This window comes from Phyllopteryx taeniolatus, chromosome 4, assembly GCF_024500385.1.
Source record: "Phyllopteryx taeniolatus isolate TA_2022b chromosome 4, UOR_Ptae_1.2, whole genome shotgun sequence".
Classification (NCBI taxonomy): domain Eukaryota; kingdom Metazoa; phylum Chordata; class Actinopteri; order Syngnathiformes; family Syngnathidae; genus Phyllopteryx; species Phyllopteryx taeniolatus.
This window is the reverse complement of record NC_084505.1, coordinates 4,240,724-4,261,286: the sequence shown is the minus strand read 5'-3', so window position 1 is coordinate 4,261,286 and position 20,563 is coordinate 4,240,724. Positions and strand designations below refer to the sequence as shown.

The following is a 20,563-nucleotide window of genomic DNA, read 5'->3' as shown; positions in this document are numbered from 1 at the left end:
GGCCGACCGGCGTTGTGGCCGTAAGGTGGTCGGTGCCTGTCGTGGCGGCAATCCCCGAACCCGTTGGTGGACACCAATGGTGAGGGATGCCGTCAAGCTGAAGAAGGAGTCCTATCAAGCCTTTTTGGCCTGTGGGGGGGTCCGGTTTGGTGGCCTCAGTATTGCATCTCTGCTTTTTGCAGATGATGTGGTTCTGTTGGCTTCATCAAGCCGTGACCTCCAACTCTCATTGGAGCAGTTCGCAGCCGAGTGTGAAGCGGCTGGGATGAGAATCAGCACCTCCAAATCTGAGACCATGGTCCTCAGTTGGAAAAGGGTGGCGTGCCCTCTCCAGGTCGGGGATGAGATCCTGCCCTAAGTGGAGGAGTTCAAGTATCTTGGGGTCTTGTTCACCAGTGAGGGAAGAATGGAACGGGAGATCGACAGGCAGATCGGTGCAGCGTCTGCAGTGATGCGGACTTTGTATCGATCCGTTGTGGAAAAGAAGGAGCTAAGCCGAAAGACGAAGCTCTCGATTACCCTCACCTATGGTCACGAGTTGTGGGTCGTGACCGAAAGAACGAGATCCCGGATACTATCGGCCGAAATGAGTTTCCTCCGCAGGGTGTCCGGGCTCTCCCTTAGAGATATGGTGAGAAGCTTGGTTATCCGGGAGGATCTCAGAGTAGAGCCGTTGCTCCTTCACATCGAGAGGAGCCAGATGAGGTGGCTAGGGCATCTGATTCGGATGCCTCCCGGCCGCCTCCCCGGACTACGTCTTTCGGCTGGCCTGGTAACGCCTCGGGATCCCCCCGGAAGAGATGGATGAAGTGGCTGGGGAAAGGGAAGTCTGGGCGTCCCTCCTAAAGCTACTGCCCCCGCGACCCGACCTCGGATAAGCGGTAGAAGATGGATAGATGGATGGAAAAACTGAAGTATCATACAGCCATAGGTATTCAGGCCCTTTGGTCAATATTTAGTAGAAACACCCTTTTGAGCTCATACAGCCATGAGTCTTTTTCGGAATGATGCAAAATGTTTTCACACCTAGATTTGGGGATCCTTTGATCCTCTCCAGTTCTGTCAAGTTGGATGGTGAACTTGGGTGGTCAACCATTTTCAGGTTTTTCCAGAGATGCTCAATTAGGTTTAAGTCACGGCTCTGGCATGGCCATTCAAGAACAGTCCCAGAGTTGCTCTGAAGCCACTCCTTCGTTGTTTTAGCTGTGTGGTTCGGGTCATTGTCTTGTTGGAAGGTGAACCTTCGGCCCAGTCTGTGATCCTGAGCACTCTGGAGAAGGTTTTCGTCCAGGATATCCCTGTACTTGGCCGCATTCATCTTTCCTTCGATTTCAACCAGTCCTCCTGTCCCTGCAGCTGAAAAACACCCCCCCAGCATGATGCTGCCACCACCATGCTTCACCGTTGGGACTGTATTGGACAGGGGATGAGCAGTGCCTGGTTTTCTCCACACATGCCACTTAGAATTAAGGCCAACAATTTCCATCTTGGTCTCATCAGACCAGATAATCTTATTTCTCACCATCCTGGAGTCCTTCAGGTGTTTTTTTTTTCAATTTTTTTTTTCTTCAGCAAACTCCATGCTGGCTTTTGTGTCTTGCACTGAGGAGAGGCTTCCGTCGGGCCACTCTGGCATAAAGCCCCGACTGGTGGAGGGCTGCAGTGATGGTTGACTTTCTCTAACTTTCTCCCTTACTGTTGCTTGCAAATATTTAACCGAAAGAAAGAAAATAAGGCATACGAAAATGAAAAAGAGTACATCGTGTGTGGTCGCTGGGCTAAACTAAATGAGTGTGTGAGCGTTTAATGCGTTGAGTCAGAGCGAAAGAAGGCAAAGTTGGGATTTCTTATGAAGATGGTAATTTCCCCACAATTATTATGCACTGATGTACATCATAGTAAGGATTGCAGTGTCGACTCACGAACACTGATCAGCTGGTCTTTGGGGGTGGTCTTCCTTTGGAAGTGGCTCCGGAAGCAAGGCGACAGATTTGGTTGCAACCAAAAAAGAAAAAAAACGAGAGAGGCGGGAGAAGAAAAATAGCTGGTCATCACGCCTTCTTGACCCACAGTGCCGCGAATTCAATGCTATTTTTCATTAATTTGTCAAGGGTGTTTTTCATTCATTACTAGCAACCTTTTATTGCTCAGTGTTTTTCTCGATGTCTTTATGTCTCAAAAGTATTCTCTGTCAATTGACTGTTTGTTGGAGTACTAGAGTGGCTCCAACTACCGGAGACAAATTCCGTGTGTTTTTTGGACATACTTGGCAAAATAAAGATGATTCTGATGCTGATTTTGCTTTAGCTGTGAGATTGCGATTTTTAAAGAATTTATGAGCAAATTATGGTGGAAAGTTTGTATAACTGTGATGTTCTCTCATTTACTAAATAAAAGTTGGGCTGCATTTCAAAATAAGAACAAGTAAATAAAAAGAAAAGGCTATACGTGTTCAAATAAAGTATAACTTCAGAATAATAAAAAAGTTTGTTAGCCCTTTTCTGTTTGGCATCTTGACACAGTGATGTTTCCTTTCGGCTTGTCCCGTTCGGGGTCGCCACAGCGCGTCATCCTTTTCCATGGAAGCCTATCTCCTGCATCCTCCTCTCGAACACCAACTACCATCATGTCTTCCCTCACGACATCCATCAACCTTCTCTTTGGTCTTCCTCTAGCTCTATTGCCTGGCAGCTCCATCCTCATCATCCTTCTACCAATATACTCACTATTTCTCCTCTGGATGTGTCCAAACCATCCAAGTCTGCTCTCTCTAAATGTGTCTCCAAAACATCGAACCTTGGCTGTCCCTCTGATGAGCTTATTTCTAATTTTATCCAACCTGGTCACTCCGAGAGCGAACCGCAACATCTTCATTTCTGCCACCTCCAACTCTGCTTCCTGTTGTCTCTTCAGTGCCACTGTCTCTAATCCGTACATCATGGCTGGCCTCACCACTGTTTTATAAACTTTGCCCTTCATCCTAGCAGAGACTCTTCTGTCACATAACACACCTGACACCTTCCTCCACCCGTTCCAACCTGCTTGGACCCGTTTCTTCACTTCCTGACCCCACTCACCATTGCTCGGACGGTTGACCCCAAGTATTTAAAGTCCTCCACCCTTGCTATCTCTTCTCCCTGTAGCCTAACTCTTCCCCCACCACCCATCTCATTCATGCACATATATGCTGTCTTACTTCGGCTAATCTTCATTCCTCTTCTTTCCAGTGCATGCCTCCATCTTTCTAACTGTTCCTCCAGCTGCTCCCTGCTTTCACTGCAGATCACAATGTCATCTGCAAACATCATGGTCCACGGGGATTCCAGGCTAACCTCATCTGTCAGCCTATCCATCACCACTGCAAAAAGGAAGGGGCTCAGGGCTGATCCCTGATGCAGTCCCACCTCCACCTTAAATTCATCTGTCACACCTACAGCACACCTCACCCCTGTTCTGCTGCCCTCGTACATGTCCTGTATTGTTCTAACATACTTCTCTGCCACTCCAGACTTCCGCATACAGTACCACAGTTCCTCTCTGGGCACTCTGTCATAGGCTTTCTCTAGATCTACAAACACACAATGTAGCTCCTTCTGACCTTCTCTGTACTTTTCCATCAACATCCTCAAGGCAAATAATGCATCTATGGTACTCTTTCTAGGCATGAAACCATACTGTTGCTCGCAAATATTTACTTCTGTCCTGAGTCTAGCCTTCACTATAACTTAATTGTGTGGCTCATCAGCTTTATTCCTCAATAGTTCCCACAGCTGTGCACATCACCTTTGTTCTTAAAAATGGGCACCAGCACACTTTTCCTCCATTCCTCAGGCATCTTCTCACGCACTAGAATTCTATTGAACAAGCTGTTCAAAAACTCCGCAGCCACCTCTCCTAGATGCTTCCATACCTCCACAGGAATGTCATCAGGACCAACTGCCTTTCCATTTTTCATCCTCTTTAATGCCTTACTAACTTCCCCCTTAATAATCATTGCCACTTCCTGGTCCACCACACTTGCCTCTTCTACTCTCCCTTCTCTCTCATTTTCCTCATTCATCAACTCCTCGAAGTATTCTTTTCATCTATCTAGCACACTGCTGGCACCAGTCAACATATTTCCATCTCTATCCTTAATCACCCTAATCTGCTTCACGTCCTTCCCATCTCTATCTCTCTGTCTGGCCAGCCTGTATGGATCCTTTTCTCCTTCTTTTGTGTCCAACCTGCCATAAATGTCATCATATGCCTCTTGTTTGGCCTTTGCCACCTCTACCTTTGCCCTGTGTCACATCTCAATGTATTCCTTTTGCCTCTCCTCGGTCCTCTCAGTGTCCCACTTCTCCTTAGCTAACCTTTTTCCTTGTATGATTTCCTGTACTGTGAGGTTCCACCACCAAGTCTCCTTCTCTCCTTTCCTGCCACAAGATACACCAAGTACTCTCCTGCCTGCCTCTCTGATCACCTTGGCTGCAGTGGTCCAGTCTTCTGGAAGCTCCTCCCGTCCACCGAGAGCCTGTCTCACCTCTTCCCGAAAAGCTGCACAACACTCGTCCTGTCTCAGCTTCCACCACATGGTTCTCTTCTCTGGCTTTGTCTTCCTAATCTTCCTCCCCACCACCAGAGTCATCTTACACACCACCATCCTATGCTGTCTAGCAACACTCTCCCCTACCACTACCTTACAGTCGGTAACCTCCTTCAGATTACATCGTCTGCACAAGATGTAATCCACCTGCGTGCCTCTACCTCCGCTCTTGTAGGTCACCCTATGTTCCTGCCTCTTCTGAAAAAAAATGTTCACTCCAGCCATTTGCATCCTTGTTGCAAAGTCTACCGTCATCTGTCCCTCCAAGTTCCTTTCCCGGATGCCATACTTACCCATCACTTCTTCATCACCCCTATTACCTTCACCAATATGTCCATTACAATCTGCACCAATTACGACTTTCTCTCTGTCTGGGATGCTCAGAACTACTTTGTCTTGCTCCTTCCAGAATTTCTCTTTCACCTCTAGGTCACATCCTACCTGTGGGGCATAGCCACTAATCACATTACACATAACACCCTCAATTTCAAGTTTCAGCCTCATCACTCGATCTGATACTCTTTTCACTTCCAAGACATTCATAGCCAACTCTTCTTTTAAAATAACACGACTCCATTTCTCTTCCCATCTACATCATGGTAAAATAATTTAAACCCTGACCCTAAACTTCTAGCCTTACTGCCTTTCCACCTGGTCTCCTGGACACACAATATATTAACCTTTCTCCTAATCATCATGTCAACCAACTCCCAAGATTTTCCTGATTTTCCTGTCATAGTCCCAACATTCAAAGTCCCCACATTCTGTGCTTTCCTCTTCTCTTTCTGCCGAAGAACCCGCTTCCCACCTCTTCTTCTTCTTTGACTTCGACCCACAGTAGCTGAATTTCCAACGGTTTGACGCCGCCGGTGGCGGACGTTGTTAACCCGGGCCACGACCGATCCGGTATGGAATTCTTTGGATGAACGCTCATATTTGGTGGCAAAGTTTTAAGCCGGATGCCCTTCCTGACACAACCCTCTGCATTTATCCGGGCTTGGGACCGGCCTACAGTTTGCACTGGCTTGTGCCCCCATAGGGCTGCATTTGACACAGTGATGTCTCAAACAATTTAATATAATTTAGCAAATCTTAACAACTGAACCATTTCAGAGCTTTTGTTTGTTAGAAACTTTTGTTTTGTTTCATAATGGCCTTTCTCCGACTTTAACTCAATTTCCACGCTGAGTCTCTTTCTCTCTCCCCTGCTATGTTTCTCCTCGTCTCTGTCTGGGCTGCCCGCAGTCAATGATTACTGCCTGAGATGCTGATTTGATTGGCTGAATGGGGTGGCTGAACTCGCATGTGATTGGTTGGTATGGTTAGTCACATCTGTAAATGCTGCACTACTTAAAATAGAACTGACTGTATGTCTTGAATCATAAATCTTTGTTTCTTTTTTGGCTATGTTCTGGGTACGTATGGGAGGGCTTCTGGGTCCGAACCCGTAGCCCGATCGCCTTCATCACCAACATTGTAACATTGTAATGTGTAATGTTGTGATGCAGAGGGCAGACTGTGTGTAGTTTATTTGCTCCCATGGAGGCCATGATAAGTGACCTATGCTGCGTTGACACCCGACGCCAAGCAATGGTCGCCTCCACGTCTCGGGATCTCGTCTCTGTTTCTCTGTGTGAGTGATGATAAAAACAGTTTCAAACACGAAGCTAACTGAGCCAAATGTGTGCACCATGCACAAAGGTCAACCCCAGCCATCGTGTTTGTTGAATACAGACTATTATGAGGAACTAAGGTACACTTTTTTTTTTTTGTTAAATAACAGTAACAGGTAATCACTTTTAACCCGAAAACAAGATCAGATGGTTTTCAAATGTAATTTTTTTTTGTGTAGTCCTCCTGCCCTTGAGACTTTTCTCTTGCTTCCTCTACCCTGTGGTTGCTCTCCCTCCTCCTGTCCCTTCACTTCCCAGCAGTCTGGGCCCCTCATAGCCTCATTGTTGGTCTCCACAGTAACCTTTGTTAGATTACACAAGCCTGGGACAGATTTGCAGTACAATGCTGAGTCTCTGCTACTTTTCGCCTCTTCCATCCCCCTCCCTCTGCTTTGTCCCATGAATTATTTTTTGACATTGAGTTTTCTTATGTTGCCATCCACTGCTATAGTTTTTGCACGTCTTTTTTTTGGTCTATTGTCTGTCGTTTAAGCTTTGTGTTGGATTCAATGGCTATAAAGTCATTACTTTCACACTAGGCTTTTCAGACTAGGTGACGTGAGGTTGGAGTTGTGATGGAATGGCTGTGGCGCGCTTCTTTGCATTATCATAATGAGGATATCTTTTGTGTGGATATGGGGTAGACGGCATTGTCTACACCCCCTCGCAATTCTGCAAAGGGATATATATATCGGGTGGGCGATATGGACAAATAAAATCAAATTTTTTTGTTTGTTTTTTTAACTTTTTATTTTACGATAAAGACAATACCCTAAAGAAAACGATGTAACTACTTGCTTTCCAGAACATATATTGATAGACACAGCATTTCAGAACCACAGCTCTTTTTTAAAAACGCTTCATACATCTGCAAAACATTACACAAGAACATTGTATGGCAATATTTAACAATAAATAACTTAAATTTATGTCCAGGCTGTATACAGGAGAATATGCCAAGTCAGGTTTGCACAACAGCATTTTAGTTTGGCTTTTGGTTAAAAAATAAAAAAGGAAATAAATGTCGGCGGCACGGTGGACGACTGGTTAGAGCATCGGCCTCACAGTTCTGAGGACCGGGGTTCAATCCCCGGCCCCGCCTGTGTGGAGTTTGCATGTTCTCCCCGTGCCTGCATGGGTTTTCTCCGGGCACTCCGGTTTCCTCCCACATCCCAAAAACATTCATGGTCGGTGAATTGACAACTCTAAATTCCCCGTAGGTGTGAATGTCAGTACGAATGGTTGTTTGTTTGTATGTGCCCTGCAATTGGCTGGCAACCAGTTCAGGGTGTACCCCTCCTCCTGCCCGATGACAGCTGGGATAGGCTCCAGCACGCCCGCAACCCTAGTGAGGAGAAGTGGCTCAGAAAATGGATGGATGGATGGAAATAAATTTTAAAAAATTAAGATATCAAAATGCAAATTTTAAACTAATTAAATATTTTAAACCAAATAGACATTTTTGTCACTACAGCAGACATTGTCATACAAATTCGGCTAGAACACTGCAGAAAAAAATTTAGGTTTTTTTTTCAACGTTAACTTGTTTTTGTCATATAGTACATGTTTGCTAAATGACTCAGCGAGGGTTTGCTGGGTGTTATGCAGAATTTCTTTTCTTGAGCGGAAGTCGTGGATGGATGGAAACATTATTCATCCTATGAGGGGATATGAGTTTTAAAACCTTTCCACATGACTAGGTGTTACTTATGAAGAGTGAAATGAAAAAAAGATCAAGCTTTACACATGCGTACACGCATCATTTTTAAACGATATGTGACGTCATGACCGGAATCTTTTTTTTTTATTTCCCCCCCCATTCCCGGTGACAAGTTTAGCAGCTGGTATTGGTACTAGAGTACAGGGTTTAAATAAGTCAAGCAGTGGGTGATCGGTGACGGCTTATTGAAATATTTACTTCCAAACAGCTGTGGCAATAGGGATATGCTAGCTAACTCCTCCATTAAGGCTTCTTTATACTTGCGCGGACGGCGACCGCGCTGACGTCACTGTGGCTATCCAGCACGTAGTTTTCCTTTATACTCGAGCGCAACCCACGCGTGCAGTTTCGAAAATGTACTGCAGTTCACCTCCAAGTCGAGGGTGTCGCTACTGCTGGTATTGGCTAGGACACCACAGGGTGGAGTTTCCTCTGCATTATTATTTTTTTTTTTTGCGATTTCCGGTAGCCATTTTTACTTTCAGTAATAAGGAACAAAGCAACAACAATAGCAACTATGGAACAGTGTCTGCTAGAACAAATGGACCTAGATGACCAGATGATACGTTTAATTATGCTGCAAAGTCGATCGAGAAGGCGGCGGCGTAGATGGTATGTAGAACAAGGCTGATTACGTCATCACAGCATGTGACTAAAACAGACCAATCACGAGAGATGATCTCCGCGGCTTTCGACGCGCAGCAACAGTTTCTGCCGTGTACGCGGCAGGCTACGCAGATGGGCCGCGCGGGGCAATTCGTCGGTCACGTGATGCAATGCGGGCGTTGTCGACCGCGGGAGTATAAAGAGGCCTTTAGTCTCACCAGCAGTCGGGATGACTGGCAGAGGAGTTTTCTTTGTTTCGCGTTTAAACTGGCCACATTTAGAAAGCCGGCACGAACACCAAGTGGCCGGTGTCATTATTCTGTTGGCCAACAAAAAAACTATAGGCTACATGCGTTCCGTTGTGGTCCATATTTTCAATTCACCCACTTGTTAAGCTGCGAGACTATGCAGTTCCTCTTTTCTCTCTTCCTATATGTATGTTGTGTGTATGTATACATATGTATGTGTGTACATATATATATATATATATATATATATATATATATACATTAACACACACACACGGGAAAGCTAACTGTTTATCATAACCTCAGTGGCACACGTTATTCATCCACTAGTACAGCGAATGTATTTGATTGACAGGTGAAGGGCTCGCCTTCAGTAGACCAATCACACAGTCTTGCAGCTCGAGGGCGGGCCTTACTTTTCATGATTTCAGAGGTACACAAAAAAAAACGATGCTATCATTTATCTTGATAGTTTTGTGGAAAATATATTGTATTAAAAAAAAGTATCATGACAGGCCTAGAATTTACACATGTAAATTTATCTCGTCCCTGCATGCCAGTGAGTCATTCACTTATGCCAAAATGAGTCACTAAGTCGGTCAAGTGAAATCAGCTTAGTGCACAGACACAGAAAGCCTTTTAAAGGTAAACCAACAGGAAACAACAGATCATCACAGCAGATTATCGCCACCGTTCTGGTTGTCACACTATTTTTACTTTTAATAATTACAGTTTTTCGGTTTTTGATCACAGAAGCATTCATTCATTCATTTATGTTCTGTACCGCTTCACTAGGATCGCGATCGTGCCTATCCCAGCTGACTCTGGGCGAGAGGCGGGGTACACCCTGAACTGGTCACCAGCCAATCGCAGGGCAAATATAAACAAACATCCATTCGCATTCACATTCACACCTATGGGCAATTTAGAGTTTTCAATTAACCTACCAGGCAAGTTTTTGGGATGTGGTAGGAAACCGGAGTACCCCGAGAAAACCCACACAGGCACAGGGAGAACGTGCACACTCCACTCAGGTGAGGCCGGATTTGAACCCGGGTCCTCAGAATTGTGAGGCAGATGTGCTAACCAGTCGGCCGCCATCACAGAAGCACACTTTTTAAAATCTCTAACAATTAGGTTATGTTTCATCGTTTTGTAGGATTACACAAAAACTATTGAAGCAATTTTCCTGAAACTCTCTGGAGGTTTGCAGTACCAAGAAACAAGTTGTTACATTTTGTTGCGGATCTAGAAATGTTCTCTTCTTACGGCCACATGACAAGTCCGTAATGGCCACATCTACATACAGTAGTGAGGAGTCTAATAACATCCTAAATCTAATCGAAATTGTCGTTAATGGTCAGATTTATAGGCATTATTAGTTGTTATTCATTGTTGGGGTTTGCAGTGGTGTAGAATGGTACCACATAATCCTAATAGTTGAAATATTTCTCTAATAACTTGCATTTAAATAGTCTTTTCAGTTATGCAGAACGAAAACTCATCAAAGTCTGTATATGCGATTTGTCAGTGTGAGATGATTGGCTTTGTGACGAAGCAGGTAATCCCCAGAGAGCGGCTATATGACGTCCATTTCTGAGCAGATGGAAAATCTGTGGATTAGCTCTGAAAAACACACGCACAAATAGCCCAACTTGATCAGTCCTAGGCTCACTTACCATCAGACCGTGTCAGTGTGTTTTCAGATAGTCATACAAAGAAAGCAAAAGGAGAGATGCTGACAAAGAAGGAAGAAGGCATGGGATTACCAGATGTCTTTATTAATTTGTTTTTGTTTTGGGTTTTTTTTCCCCTTGATAGTTAGTCCCTTTTGGGTTTTTTTGGGGGTTTTTTTACCAAAATTTGTCGTCCCTGTGAGGTCAGCATAAAAATGACAGTCATCTGTTTTTCAAAGTGAGGATGTAGCCAGTCTTAATTTATTCATTCTTGAAAAGGTAGCCTGATGGAGACATAGTAAGAGACTAAAAACAACTGTTAACAATTTCTGTCTTTTATTTCAGTGTGCCCACTGTGCCTGTGAAAAATCTGAATGGATCAAGTCCTGTTCACCCTGCACTGGCAGGTGAGATCTTACCACACACCTATTGACATATGTTGGAGCATTTTGGTAATTTCCATCAAAATGACAGCATATGACAATAAATGATCAAGAACCTTATTTTCCAACTCAATTCATTCAATTTCCTTTCTTTATATTTCAGGGATCACAGGAATTTTGATGAGTGCTGCTGCTCTGCCTGTGTGTCTTACAAGGCCTCCTAAACTTGTATTACACCCTCCACCTGTTAGCAAGAGTGACATTAAACCAGTGCCAGGCTTTGGCCACTGCTGCAGAAAGACCACCAAGAAACAGGCTCGCAAGGGTAAGCATGGTGTTCAAAGTACACCAACAGAGATTGAGCTCTGCTCTCAATAAACACATTTTAATACATACAATACAGTACTTTAACATCTAAGTCTTCTGTAATTTTGTCTGCAGGTAAGACTCCAGAGGATGTGGTAAAGAAGTACCTGCAGAAAGTAAAGAGTCCACCAGATGAGGTCAGACTGGTTGCTATGCTTTCAGACCAGATTCATTAAAAGATGGGGGAAGGGTGAGATTTTAAGTTCTTCATTCTTCACGGTTCCTCTTCCAGGATTGTACCATATGTATGGAACCTTTAGCGGGTCCTTCTGGATACAAAGGTCCAGGGGTGGGACCTGTTTCCAGAGCAGAATCTGTTGGGCGACTAGCACAGTGTGGACACCAGTACCACTTCCAGTGTCTGGTGGCCATGTATAATAATGGCAACAAGGACGGCAGGTAGGTCAAGAATATTCCTTTAATGGATAAGTAAAGAGACTCTGACACTGGATTTACATTGCGGGTCCACATGCAAAATTCAGATTTAATGCCCATATCATATTTTTGGGACAGTCTATTGAAACGTAAATTTCTAGTGACACGTATAGGACTGTTTTTACATTCATGGAACAAATAAAATGATCCACATATACAGATGCCAAATGTGCACCTAAATAACTCCACAAGTGTCAACTCTGAACAGAGACAACACGGAAGCAAACAATAACCAATGAATAATACACACATTAAACGTTAGATACCGTTTTGTTGGCCTGGACTGCCTCTCAAGCCCCCACCACCCAGGCCCCCGATCCCCAAATGATATCAATTAATGATTGTATCAAATGTACTGTATTTACACCATATTTAATGGTCTGTTTTAGCTGTAGTTTAGTTCAGCGTGTTTTTGAATGCATTTATTTGTGTTGTTTGAGTAGATGCAGGTGTGTATATATCACCGATTAGTGCATTTCGGATAGTGAAGCTCGCATGGACGCGGTATATCTGATATGTCCGGCTGCAGTCTCATTGGCTAATATCCAGTCTGTATCAGATTTTTATCCACATTTAAAAGAGACCTTATTCTAAACTATTTTATTTTTTATACTCTTCATAATTCCTCGAGGAGAAATTAAAGTTTATACTCTTATGTATTTTTGTGTTGCACACCACACACAAAACCTAATCACACACATGCAGGCACGCAAAAGTCCTGCGCCTCTTGAGCTGGGGTGTGGGGACAGTGCCTTCCTCAAGAGCTTCACAACTGTAGCCAGGAAGCAGACTACCATCTCTCTAGCAACTAGTTGCCATTTTTACATTTGTCTGCAGCTGGACCGTTACACTCCGCCTCTAAAGCTCAAGTCCATACAGAAGAGCTTCTGCTGACCCGATATCAGATTGCATGTTTTCTGTTTTTCACCCTCTTTGTGCTGCCATGACTCATATCTGAACTGAGTAGTGTAAATCTACCAATTGTCTCCCTTTTGTATCAGTCTTCAGTGTCCCACGTGTAAAACCATCTATGGTGTAAAGACTGGTAACCAACCAGCAGGGAAGATGGAGTACCATATTATCCCTCACTCACTACCAGGGCATCCCGACTGCAAAACCATTCGCATAATCTATAACATCCCACCAGGCATTCAGGTATTTGAAAAGAAGACAGAACCCCCACGAGTTAGTTTGGATTGCATCCATATTCTGATAACAGTGATGTTGATGAACATGGGATTTCCTCTTCTCGTTTGTGATCAGGGACCAGAGCATCCGAATCCAGGGAAGCCCTTCACAGCCAGAGGCTTCCCAAGACACTGCTACCTCCCAGACAGTGACATGGGACGCAAGGTAAACATCCTTCACCTTGCTACAGCTGACGTTTGGACACGTGACTTTGTCGAAACAGTTTCGGGTAGGCCTTTTATTGTGCCGTCATGATTTTGCCCCACTGCATATAAAAAGGTCCATAAAAGGCATAGTTGGATGTATTTGGTGTGGACGACCTGGCTTGGAGTGTCTTGTCTTTTACTGATGACTTATTGCTGGACGAGCTCCCAATTAACATACACACACAGACAAAACTAGGGTTGGGCATCGAGAATCGAGAACCGATTGGAACCGGGTCTAACGTTCCGGTTCTGCCGTAATCATTCAAATTTTAAAATTTCAGTTCAGTTTCAGTGTCAAAAGTTTAATTTAGTTAGGTAGTTCAATTTTAAAAAAATATTTTTTTTTATAATTGTATAAATGTATAATTTTGATTATTATAGCTTAGACCAGTGGAATGGTGGATGACTGGTTAGCACATCTGCCTCACAGTTCTGAGGCCCGGGGTTCAAATCCCAGCCCCGCCTGTGTGCAGTTTGCATGTTCTCCCTGTGCCTGTGTGGGTTTTCACCGGGGACTGCGGTTTCCTCCCACATCCCAAAAACACGCTTTTCTACCATATTTTAATTCATTGAGATGTGTAATACTGTACACAACAGCAGATTGGCTTTAATCACATATAATTATTTAAGAACTGGTGGTTGGGGGGGAAATTTTTGCTACTGTGTTTGTACACAATAACGTACTGTTGAGTGCAAGTTTTCCTATTAAAAGACATGTAAAACAAAAGTTTGTGGAACGTAAACGCTAACGGGACAGAGACAAACAGCCTGCTGCAAGGAGTACAGAGGGTGGAGGGATGGAGGGAGGGATACCTGAGAGAGAGCACATTTTCAAGGGACAGCACGCGAATGTACTTCTCTGTGTGTGTGTGTGCGTGTGTGTATATCTGTTTTTTGGCCTGATTACATGTCATAAAACCAGTTAATATCTTTACATTCGCTTCTATTATGTTTTTATGATTATTTTACAATATACTGCTATGTTTTTTATTAAAAACAAAAAAAATGTGTTTTTTCGGAGGACTGGAACAGATTAATTGCATTTTCATTCATTTTAATGGGAAAATGTGTTTTGAAATACGAATGTTTAGAGGTAAGAGCATGATCACGGAATGAATTAAACTCATATCTCAAGGCACCGCTGTAGTTTGGCAATTTTCATGCGCATAATTTATAATGTCATTCTGTCCTTCACTTATTTGCCACCAGGTATTGAGACTGCTCCTGGTAGCGTGGGACCGTAGGTTGATCTTTTCAGTTGGGACTTCAAGCACTACAGGAGAATCTGACACAGTCATATGGAATGAGGTACATTCTTGAGCTCATCCATTCATTGCGGAACTATATTGGAACAATCATATCAGATTCCAGTGAATAAATGGTCCTCTTCTTCTTTAGGTCCACCACAAAACAGAGTTTGGTTCCAACCTGACAGGTCATGGCTTCCCTGACCCTGGACACCTAGACAATGTTCTGGAGGAGCTCCGAGCTCAGGGGATCACAGAAGATGATGGATTGACAGAAAAGTGACAAGATATGACAAGGGGAAGAAAAATCATCCTCACCAGATAACAGAAGCAAGAAGAGGACAAGCGGCAGTCAGTCTGGCAGTATTTTAAAGGGGCGCAGCAAACATTTGGAGTGTTTTTTGTTCAAATAACCACTTTTTTAAATATTGATTTTGTTACTGGTAGTGACCCTGTAATTCCAATGCTGTATAATTAAATACTTATTAAAGGAATGAGTAGAAGGAAAACCAGCCAGAGGATAGAGGTGTTTTTTGCAACTCAGGATCTAGGTACTAAAAGTCCACAAGTGAGAGTGAAATGGTACTGATAAGGAATAACCAAAACAAGTTTACTTTACTGAGTGAAATAAAAGAAGATGGTCTGTTTGAATGGGAGGGATGGAGAGAAGGGACCAAGAGAGAAAGATGTCTGATGTGGGGGAGGGGACTGTCGGAAAACTATGGCAGCAAGACAGAACAAGGGTTTACGAATGTAGTGTAGGGTAAGAGTAACTTGTAAGGTACTTTACAGTTGCTAGTCCTTTCATCACAAACACATCAAAAGCAATTAAGAATGAAGTTGATACAATTTTTCTACATTGCTCCCTCGTGTTTTTGTTTTGTTTTGTTGGGCTTCACTCAGTCAACAAGCCAATGAACCACATTAAATCATCTGGGTTTAACATCACCTATCATTGTCACTGTATTGCTTTACTTTGTGGGGGCCAGACTCAGTACAGTTGTCACTGTGTATGAGTTGACAACGAAACCAAGGCCCTTTCTCCCCTAGCTATCTTTGGTGTCTTACAAATGAGTTGCTGAGGTACACACAAAACTTACATTACACAAAGGTACCAGAATTTACTTGCCTACCTAATACTGTAATATGTATAAATTGAATGAACGTGGGGTGTTTTTTTTTTTTTTTTTTTTTTTTTTTTTTTTTTTTTTCTTCTCTATCTCCTCTCCCCTCCTGTGGTACCACTGGAACTCATCCAATGAGGTAATTTTTCAGCACAGTGTTTTTCCTTTGCTGACAGCAAATGAGCATGTTCAATACTGTGAGATTTTCATTCAGCTTATCACCTTCTCTCTTCCAGCACCAAGTAATAATGCATTAGCCAGTTCCTGTTTTGGGTCTGTAAATTGCAGATGATCTTAATGTTTCGAGTGAGTGCCTGTGTGTTGTGAGAGAAAAGCTGTGTACTGTGTATACTGCCAACATGCTCTGAGTAAAGAGTATTAGCTATTTCCTTTTTATTTTTTGTGTAATATCTCATTTGGCAACTTGGAGGATGATGATGGTACTCACGATGGTTATTCCTGTTATGTTTTTCCTCCTGGTATTATGTTATAATGTGAACTGTAGCTACAACTTTTATGTACAGTAGTATATTCCTGACATGATCATAGAGTTAATAGGCTTTGTTGTACATTTGTGTATTCGTCATGTACTTTTTGTTAGTATTGGTTTACAATTTTTTAATACAATAGATTTTTCAATTTTGTTTGCATACAGAAGTGAGGCTGATTTTTACACGTTATTTTTTTAGATGGTTTGAGAAAGTCAAAGGGTGATTATATTGGATTGATGTTGTCATAATTGTCCTTGCAGTTTGTCCTCTTGCTCTGATGACCTAAACGTGTACATCATATTGTAGAGATCTAATACAACCTTAATTCCAATGAAGTTTGGATGTTGAGTTAAGCATGAATAAAAACAGAATACAATGATTTGCAAATCATGTTTGACCTATATTTAATTGAATACACTACAAAGACAAGATATTTAATGTTCAAACTGATAAACTTTATTGTTTTTAGCAAATAATCATTAACTTAGAATTTTATGGCTCCAACACGTTGCAAAAAAGCTGGGACAGGGTCAGGCCAGTCTACTACCCGCACTCTTTTACTACGAAGCCATGCTGTTGTAACACGTGCAGAATGTGGTTTTGCATTGTCTGGCTGAAATAAGCAGGGGCATCCATGCAAAAGACATTACTTGGATGGCAGCATATGTTTCTCCAAAACCTGTATGTACCTTTCAGCATTAATGGTGCCTTCACAGATGTGTAAGTTACCCATGCCGTTGGCACTAACACAGCCCCATACCATCACAGATGCTGGCTTTTGAACTTTGCGTCCATAAGTGGTTTTCGGCCTTGCCGCTTACATGCAGTGATTTCTCTAATATTCTCTGAACCTTTTGATGATGTTATGGACCGTAGATGATGAAATCCCTAAATTCCTTACAATTGTACCTTGAGGAACATTGTCCTTAAACTGTTCGACTATTTTCTCACAGGGTTGTTCACAAAGAGGTGAACCTCGCCTCATCTTTGCTTGTGAATGACTGAGCAATTCAGGGAAGCTGCTTTTATACCCAATCATGGCACCCACCTGTTCCCAATTAGCCTGTTCACTTGTGGGATGTTCCGAACAGATGTTTGATGAGCATTCTTCAACTTTCTCAGTCTTTTTTGCCACCTGTCCCAGTTTTTTTGGAATGTGTTGCAGCCATAAAATTCTAAGTTAATGAATATTTGCTAAAAACAACAAAGTTGATCAGTTTGAACATTAAATATATTGTCTTTGTAGTGTATTCAATTAAATATAGGTCAAACATGATTTGCAAATCATTGTATTCTGTTTTTATTTATGTTTAACACAACGTCCCAACTTAATTGGAATTGGGGTTGTGCAGCCATTGTTTAAACTATTTGAGCAAAGTGGAAAAGACAAGTAACTCATTATTCAAGTCATGGTCCTCCTTTTAAAGCAGATTTCTTTGCCATTAGCAGTTCGTCCAGATGGCAATCGTTCATCCTCCTGATGTGAGCTCTTGGATTGTGTTTGTACGATTGGACTCAGAAAAAAGTGTCCACCTATGGGAAGGACAATGTGTAGTTAGAAAAATGCTAGCGTATGACTGATTAATACATGTAAAAATAAACAATGTATGAAACCTCAACATGTACAGTGTTTCCAATTGAATTGTATTTGATTTGTATTTTTATTGTTGATACTTATATGATTTACCGTGTCAATAGATAATGATCACGCTTTGTGTATTTCAAGGATTCAACCATTCACACTTATTAACATCACACACCAACGGTGGGTGGAATCTGAACCCACCCTTTTTGGTAACATTTGCGAATTGTGTTAATGGGTTTTTGTGTGTATGTTCACAATTGAAGTTACTTTTAGACATACCTGTCAAAAAAACAAAACAAAAAAAAGAACATCTTATACTGCTTGGGTAACCGGGGGAATGCTCGGCGCTAAAATAACAACTAAACACTGTCATTTCGTTGTGCAACCTGCTCCTTTAAGTCACTAAATCTCACCTCCATGGCGACGAATTAGATCTACTCCAAACAAGTGTCATTTTCACGAAAGACGAGGTGTATAAGTAACGAGAAGACCCTGCTAATCGCTAAGCTGATGTGAAATGTACTAGAGTAGCAAAACACCAGAAAAATATCTGCTTAGGTGGTACAGTACTACAATTTTAACAGAGGTCTGGTTGGAACCGTGTCACAGTGGAGAGGAATCAACTATGAACAACAAATTAGCAGGTAAATTAATGTCTAGAGAGAAAAACAATACAACAGGCACATACGTTTGAAAACTGGAAATTAATCAGTATGTTACTGCATATGTCAGCCAGGAGGAGGCTATGAGGTGCCTTGAGATACGAGTTTAATTTGACTCGTAACTCAAAATACTCATCTCAAATAATCTTTCCCCATCGAAATGAATGGAAATGCTATTACTGTTTCACCCAGTGAAAGAGTCCCAGGCGTTTGTGCCTGCGGACACATGCAAGTGAATTGACACCATTTTACATGTACAAAGACTGACATAAGTGTCCGGTAATTGCTGTGCCTGCACCGTGGAGGCTGAGGACCCCACCCAATCAATCGAGGGGCGAGATCTGGTCCAGGGGTCGACCCAAGAGCAGCCCGGTGGACGGGACACGCACCACACCGAGGGACCCAGGCCGGTCCGCTGGCCCCACCGAGACGCCCCGACAACTGGGGGCCGCAGGGACCCAATGCCAGCCCACCAGCTTTCACACTTACGAAGATGTTGTTATTTGTTATTGTCAAATGGCACCCTACCCAGGCAAAGGAATCAAGAGTCTAGATTTAGCATGTTGAGGAAAGGTGATCAGCTATCTACGTATATATGTAATTGATTTTTTTCGTTCTGCTGATATTTTTTCGAACGCAATATATTCTATGATGAGATTTAGCCACTGATTGATGTTAATAGCTTGTTTGTTTTTCCAGTTTAATAGAATTGTTTTCTTAGCGGGAGCTAATGCGACAAGTAATGATTGTGAATATTTATTAGGGAGGTTGATTATGCTTAAGTCGCCAAGTATGCACAATCTTGGGGATAGTGGAATCCTGAAATTCAAAATGTAAGAGTTTTTGTATAACCGAAGACCAAAAGCATTGAATTGGTGTGCATTCCTATATAGCATGAAAATGGGTGTCTGGGGTATTTTTGGTGCATTGTGCGGATATATTAGATGGAGAGAAGCCCATTTTGTGCATAGTGTACTGAGTAAAGTGTGTTCTATGGAGCACTTTATATTGTATAAGGTGTAAATTTGTGTTTTTTTGTAATTCTAATCGTATTGTTACATATCTGTATCCAGTAGCTACAGTTCGCGGACATGGAAAGTTCTTCTTCCCATTTGGTGATTGGCAAAGTGCATTGATTTAGTACATGAAATTAATTTCTAAACTTTTGAGAGATTTATTTTACTTTGCGGGAGAAGCTTCACTCTTTGCTTGACAAACTCCGGCAGTTCGAGGGTGCTCTGGAGTGTTGGTATACTTTTTTTTATTGCTGCTTTTAATTTATTGTATTGAAGAAAGTTTCCGCCTGTTATTTGGAATTCTTGGAACAATTCATCACGTGTCCTAAAAACATTATTGTTCAATAGTCGTTGTAGGTGGTCAATTCCATGTTGTTCCCATGTACTAAAATGAAGGGGTATATTATAAATTTCGAAATCTGGATTATGCCAGATTGGGGAGAGCATACTGGGCGCTAATTGAGATCCTGTAGATTCTAAACTTTGCCACCAAGCCGTTAAGGTGGATGCGATTATTGGGTTCTTGAAGCATTTGTGGCGTTTAAGAGTTGTGGAAATAAATCAGAGTTTTGGGAGTTTGATGTTGTTGCAGTTCTAGCCAGGTTCTAGCCAAGAATGTAAGAATGTAAAGACTCAAATAGGTTGTGCTTCATCTTGAATTCTCTGCGGCTCCTTCTGGTATGCACACTTGGCCACCGGGTGGGAGTATGATACAGTCATGCAGATGACATTTAACTAAATTACTGTCAGTGACTCAGTAATCGCTGGCATTGGCTGGCGACCAGTTCTAGATGCACCCCACCTCTCGCCCGAAGATAGCTGGGATAGGCTCCAGCACGCCTGCGACCCTAGTGAGGATAAGCGGTACAGAAAATGGATGGATGGACTCAGTAATCGCAGTAATGGTAGTAGTTTTTCGCAAAGAATAGAAAATAGAGTATATGCATGTGAAAATTGTTATATTGTTATAGATATCTCCATGTGTTCCTGCACCGTTTGTGTTCAAACATCTGTTCCTTAAAGAGTTATAACACTGCCACATACTGTAGATACTATTCATTAGCCCATCAATGGGTTTCCCATAATGTGTAAGCATTAAGATAGGGCACATTAAAGCAAAGTTAGGTGATGTAATCTGGGCTAATAAGGGATCGCTTGGTAATTCATCCAGCAGTCCGTTTTCCGTACCGCTTTCCTCAAAATAAGCGATCATTTTTCAGAATTTTCATCACATTTTTATCATCTGCTTTGCAACAAATCACCAACCTCATACATTGGTTAGCATTATTGGTAAGTACTGTACACTGAGGGCGGCACGGTGGAAGACTGGTTAGCACATCTCCCTCACA

At 42.5% G+C, this 20,563-nt stretch overlaps 1 protein-coding gene across 2 annotated transcripts in view; it reads left to right on the top strand.

The window, feature by feature from the left end:
• The window catches only part of LOC133477408 (E3 ubiquitin-protein ligase DTX4-like), a 41,169-nt gene extending 23,599 nt beyond the window's left edge, over positions 1–17,570 (top strand). For both annotated transcript variants that reach the window (XM_061772119.1, XM_061772120.1), the window contains exons 5-12: positions 10,857–10,918; positions 11,058–11,219; positions 11,336–11,397; positions 11,493–11,659; positions 12,697–12,850; positions 12,959–13,048; positions 14,299–14,397; positions 14,488–17,570. In XM_061772119.1, coding sequence (XP_061628103.1) covers positions 10,857–10,918; positions 11,058–11,219; positions 11,336–11,397; positions 11,493–11,659; positions 12,697–12,850; positions 12,959–13,048; positions 14,299–14,397; positions 14,488–14,619 — 928 coding nt within the window. In that variant the 3' untranslated portion in view covers positions 14,620–17,570. The remainder of the gene's footprint in view (positions 1–10,856; positions 10,919–11,057; positions 11,220–11,335; positions 11,398–11,492; positions 11,660–12,696; positions 12,851–12,958; positions 13,049–14,298; positions 14,398–14,487) is intronic.
• Positions 17,571–20,563: the final 2,993 nt, after the last annotated feature.